The following is a 6,178-nucleotide window of genomic DNA, read 5'->3' on the forward strand; positions in this document are numbered from 1 at the left end:
TAAAATCTCATTTATATAAACAACTAAAATTTCTAATTTTTAATTTAAAAAATATAGTAACGTACATAGAAATAAATTATCACATTAATTTCAGGGATATCGATCAAAAATTAAAAACCAATAAGATTTCAATCAAAGAATATTCATAACTAAGGACCGCATCCAAATTCTCCAAAAAAAAAAGATCTAATCACATAAGGCTAAGTCACATATTGATATTTAATGGGTTGTTTTATTCACACCCCAAATTTTTATGAAAACACCCCAGGTCCAAAAATTTCTCGAAAATTCCAACTTTGTCCCTCATTTTTTCTGAAGACACCCCCCCCACCCCATAAAGAAGTTAACGGCAAACAAGCCCCAATAAGGCAACCACCTATCTCCTAATGCCTCCATCGTTGACATCGACACAACCGGCAACTCCCATGCCGTTGGTAACAACACATCACCTCAACTCATCCAACTGGATAACCTTTTAGCCCCATCGCCTCCGTTGCGAAAGTTGTTGGTCAACACCATTCAACCAGTCTCTAGCGCAAAAGTATGTCGTCCAACACCCTAACTCGCTCACCCCATCAGAGAAAGAGAGAGGGGGTATGGTGTTGGTTTTTTGGCCCAGATTTTCTGCAATGGTTGGCTGCCGACATGTTGAATAGGGGGTGTGGATGGATGTGTTTTTTTTTTGTCCATCTCAATTTAGTTTGAATAGGGCTAAGTAAAAGAGGAAGTTCATCCAAGAAATGAAAATGTGAGGTGAATTCATAAGATTGTGGGGTGTTACTAAAACTACCCTATTTAATTTGCTTTTAAGTAGCCTCTATTTGGTTGAGGCCAGGTCATCAAACCTAAATTGTTTGAATCTTGCTTCCCCAACATGTAATTTACCTTTTCCTATATTGAGAAGCCTTGAGCCGACAATTGCTTTAAACATCCCTATAAATAATATCTTAGAAATGGAATATTTTACTGTCATCTTTTTTTTTTTTTTTTTTTTTTTTTTCCAAAAATATTACTCTCAGTATTTGGAATAGATATAATATATTTAGGATAAGATTTTTTTTTACAAGCGATATATTTTATTTTATTTTTTAACAAACGATCGTTTTCAATGAGAATCGAAGACATCTCACTTACAAGTAAAGAAGATACCATTAGATTATAGTACTAGGTAGCAAGTGATATTTGAGGCAGAGGATTATTTATCCACCCACTTATTATTATAAAATCTTTATGATAAATATGAACTTTTTATAATATTACATAACTTTGAGTGATAAGAAAAATAAATGTGTTAGATTAAAAATAAAAAATTTAATAATTACAGAAATAAAATCTAACAACTAAAACACGACGACATTTAGTACTACGAAAAAGAGAGAGCCAAATACATAAATGTAAAGTGGGTAGAAAAATATAACAACATTAATTAAAAAACCACCGGGGAATGGGGGATGGATGATGCCGTTTGTCACCGTGAGAGTAGGGGCAAGGGAAGTAAATTTGACAAAAGTTGGCGGTCAAAGATAGAAGGCGCCCTCCATCGCATCGTATTTTTGCACGAAGCTCACGAAGTCTGCATTTCTGCGACTCACTCCCCCTATAAATATACAGCGTAGCCTCCCATTTGTACAGCACCTCCAAACCTCCACACATCTCTCTCTCTCTACTCTTTCTCTCTCTAAACTCAGCTCGACGAGGGATTTTGATTCGTCGGAGTGACTCGAACGAACGCCGGAGAAAATGGCCAAGAACGTCGGAATTCTCGCCGTCGACATCTACTTCCCCCCTACCTGTATTCAGCAGGTGACGATCCCTCACTCTCAAACTGCTTTCGTTTTTTTTTTCTTTTAAATTTTTAATGTTCGTTTCACATTCACAACGATTCCTCGTCGTGCCTGTAATTTTTTTATTTTTGTAATTTTATTTTCGTTGCTTGAACAAGTGAGGATATGGAAATTAATAATCATTTTAGTTTTTTTTTCGATATTTTCTTAAATCAGAGAAAAAAAAGAAGAAAAAAAAAAGAAGCAGAAAGCAACTCAGTTAATTGAGTAGTTGATTTTTTTTCTTGAATGTTTTTTGCATTAACGTGTGAAGAAATGTTCTTAGACATTTTGATCTGGAACCGGATTAAAAATTATTATTATATATATCGATTTATTAGAACTTAAGTATATGTTGATTTAAATGTAATTTGAGCTTTGTTTTTTGGTTCAGAATTTTGATTTTACAGGCAGTGACTATAAATTTGAAGGGTCCAATTGGAAAGATGACAACTTTGTAGATTAGCTGATCATAATTTACAAAACAAATCTTAGGAAATAAAATAAAAAGTTTTAAGTGAAAGGAGTTTTTGATTGAATTTCCAGAATAAAATGAACATGTAATGTTTTCTTAATTGCAATCGCGCACACGAAGAGCGGTAGGGTGTTTGAAGCAATATTACTCCTAGCAATATTTGCATCATGATGTCCTGTTAGCCATACCAAACTAGTTAGATTTCCGTCAACTAATGAAAGTTTTTGTTCTCTATGCAAAATAGGAAGCCTTGGAGGCTCATGATGGTGCCAGCAAGGGGAAGTACACAATCGGACTTGGACAAGATTGCATGGCGTTTTGTTCAGAGGTGGAGGATGTCATCTCAATGAGGTACTAGTTATTTCTACATTCAATCCTCAATGTTTTTGTAGCCTAATACATTGTATTAAGCCGCTCATTGCCATTGCATTTAGTATTAAATACAAGGTTTAAGAGCACATGATTCGAAAACTGTCTGAATCAGTCGAAAGCTGATGATTTAAAACCAAAAATTGCATTGATAATGCAACCTTCTAGTCCAGTTTGGACATGATCATAATTGTTGGGAAAAAAAGACCAGGTCACATAGTATAATTTCATCTTCTTGATCACATTTCTTTTCTGATGTGCATGTTAGTCTTAAAACTATTTATGGTTTTTACCGTATCTTTACGGCTTTACCTTGTAATATTTGTGTTATATATGTATTATATCACTTTACGGATAATCTTGTGGAGACTCTATAGTCATTAACTTTGAATTTTGAATTTTCAGTTTGACAGTGGTTACCTCCCTTCTTGAGAAATATGGGATTGATCCAAAACAAATTGGTCGCCTGGAAGTAGGCAGTGAGACTGTGATCGACAAAAGCAAATCTATTAAGACCTTCCTGATGACAATTTTTGAGGTATTGTTTTTTCCCCTGTTAGAAGATATATGCTCTGTCTTTACCCTGTTTAATAAGATGTTTCTTTGGTATCCTATTTTATGAGCTAATGTCGATAGATAATTTTTTCTGACACTTCCTTCTCATATCAAATATGCAGAAACACGGTAACACTGACATTGAAGGTGTTGACTCAACTAATGCTTGTTATGGAGGAACTGCAGCTTTATTCAACTGTGTCAATTGGGTGGAGAGTAGCTCATGGGATGGGCGCTATGGACTTGTCGTGTGCACTGACAGCGCGGTATGACCGTTTACTTTATCCTATTTATAACATTGATAATAGTCCAACACAGATTTCCAATTACATTACCTCTATGTCTGTACTTTTATTCTATTTATCTTATGGGAGAATTTCTATTTCAGGTCTACGCAGAGGGACCGGCACGACCAACTGGTGGAGCAGCTGCCATTGCCATGCTGATTGGACCTGATGCTCCTCTTGCTTTTGAGAGCAAAATTAGGGGAAGTCATATGGCTCACGTATATGATTTTTACAAGCCCGACCTTGCTAGTGAATATCCGGTAATTCTTCTTACCATTTTTGACATATATGTGTTTGGGACAGTAGGAATCATTTGTTCTTATTTTCTTTGTTTCCAAATTGAGTTTGGACAATTTATATTTTTAACCTTGAGTGATAGGTTTCTAGGCCTTTTTATCCTAATTTATCATTCCTGTGAAATGTTTGTAGGTTGTTGACGGAAAGCTTTCTCAGACTTGTTATCTAAAGGCTCTTGATTCTTGCTACAAGGAATTATGTAAAAAGTGAGTTCTTGTAAAAATACTGAAGTCATTTGACTTTGTTGTATTGTTTTCGCTATTATTTGTTCCTATGTAAATGCCTAATTGTTTTCTTTCTTTCTATAGGTATGAGAAATTGGAAGGTAAACAATTTTCTATCGCTGATGCTGAGTACTTCGTATTTCATTCTCCCTATAACAAGGTATATATTCTTAGAACTTGTGATCTTGCAATTGATCTTTGTTTCTGGTTTACAATTGAGATTTTGAATGTTTTTCTTTTCCTTTTAAAATAATTTGTGCTTTGATTTGTTGCAGCTCGTACAAAAAAGCTTTGCTCGTTTGGTGTTCAATGACTCCGTAAGGAATGCAAGGTACTTGTTTTTCCTCAATCCCGTCTAAGAATCATAATCCTCCGCACATTTATTCTTAATGTATGTTTACGTGGTGATTTATTTTCTCTCTTTCCATACGCAGCTCCATCGATGAGGCGGGTAAAGAAAAGCTGGCTCCATTTGCTGACCTTCCTGGTGATGATAGCTACAATAGCCGGGATCTTGAAAAGGTACTGTTAAAACCCTTGAAAATTCCTATTACACTTGCAGCTTTCTCGGTTCCCTTGATTGTGAGCATAGTCTTTATTTATATCTGCTGATCATTGTTCACGATTTATTTAACTACAGGCATCCCAGCAAGTCGCTAAGCCCCTATACGACGCTAAGGTTGTACCAACAACTTTGGTACCAAAGCAAGTTGGAAACATGTACACTGCATCTCTTTATGCGGCATTTGTATCCCTCCTCCACAACAAGCACAGCTCCTTGGTAAATCCCATAAATTTCTTATCCAAAAGGCTCGACTTCTCCTCCTGAACTTTTTGGGCTAATAAGTTTTGTTTGATAACAGGATGGCAAGCGGGTGATACTGTTCTCTTATGGAAGTGGCTCAACTGCAACCATGTTCTCATTGCGTCTCAATGCTGGTCAACAGCCCTTTAGCTTGGAGAACATCGCAGCCGTGATGAATGTTGGAGAGAAGTTGAAGGCAAGACATGAGGTACTAGTTTTTTTCCTCCTTTTTCTGTAAGCATAGTCGTACTATTCAGATACAAACAAACTTTATTTTTCTCAAGTAATGCTTGCGTCTTTGAGTAATAATCTTGATTACAATGTGATTCCAATAAATCATACTGCTCATTACTTTGTTTTTGAAACTGCCATGTTAAAATCCTTGGCAACATGAAAGCCATCTTTCCTCTGCCCTGAACGTTGTCATGCATGATGATGCATTTAACACCACGTTTAATTGAGTGCTATTGAAAATTAGAACCATATGCTGTCCAACGGGAAATCGGTCGAGTTATCACGCTTGATAAATTAGAAAAGCACCTCGGTAAGGAATTCATTTATTGAACAACGTGTGTTTTTGATGCAGTTCCCTCCCGAGAAGTTTGTTGAAGTGATGAAGATCATGGAGCACAGGTATGGAGGCAAAGACTTTGTGACCAACCAGGACATTAGCCTTCTACTTCCAGGCACATACTATCTTACCGAAGTCGACTCTAAGTACCGTAGATTCTATGCCAAGAAGGATGCGGCCGCCACCACCAATGCCAACGGTGTGGTTGCCAACGGTCACTGATGGACGTAATTCAAGCCGGTCACATGGTTAAGTTGAGATTTATGTAGCTAGATGCCAGTTCTAACTCGTAAAACAGAACATGCTGGCCTCCCTAAGTTTGTATGTTAAAAGCCAATAGTTTGATTGGCAGCTAAGTATTGTCAGCTTAAAAAATTGTTTTTGTTTCTTCTTATTTTTCTTTTTAATAAAATTGTTGAATGATAATGATTGTCCACGATTGTTGAAAACCATGATCATAGGCCCATGATCACAAGCCCATGTCTCGTAGCTTGGTTTTCTACTTGTACTTGCAAAAGCATTCTTGAAAAAGTACACACGAAATGATCGCTGCATTCCTGGACATGAGGATTCTGATGATTCGTGAATTATATCTGTTCATTGTACATCGTGTGGTTAGAAATCATTTTAAACTTTTTTAATTAAAATTAAATACAAATAGTACCTGACAAAGATTGATCAAATGATGTACGATGTACATATACGATTTATAGATTTTCAGGATCCTCACCAAAAGAATCCGAAGAGGATCCTGTTGGTTTTTCTCATTCTC

At 36.2% G+C, this 6,178-nt stretch overlaps 1 protein-coding gene across 1 annotated transcript; it reads left to right on the forward strand.

Moving 5' to 3' along the window:
• The first annotated feature begins 1,419 nt into the window (after positions 1-1,419).
• On the forward strand, positions 1,420-5,832 carry LOC103444755 (hydroxymethylglutaryl-CoA synthase). The gene is made up of 12 exons (XM_008383704.4): positions 1,420-1,803; positions 2,543-2,649; positions 3,073-3,205; positions 3,345-3,488; positions 3,611-3,769; positions 3,939-4,012; positions 4,115-4,190; positions 4,306-4,361; positions 4,465-4,552; positions 4,671-4,811; positions 4,894-5,043; positions 5,422-5,832. Exons 1-12 carry the CDS (start codon positions 1,741-1,743, stop codon positions 5,626-5,628), a joined length of 1,398 nt encoding a protein of 465 aa, XP_008381926.2. The 5' UTR covers positions 1,420-1,740; the 3' UTR covers positions 5,629-5,832.
• The last annotated feature ends 346 nt before the right edge of the window (positions 5,833-6,178 follow it).

The sequence above is a fragment of the Malus domestica genome, chromosome 04 (genome assembly GCF_042453785.1).
Source record: "Malus domestica chromosome 04, GDT2T_hap1".
In the NCBI taxonomy this organism is placed as follows: domain Eukaryota; kingdom Viridiplantae; phylum Streptophyta; class Magnoliopsida; order Rosales; family Rosaceae; genus Malus; species Malus domestica.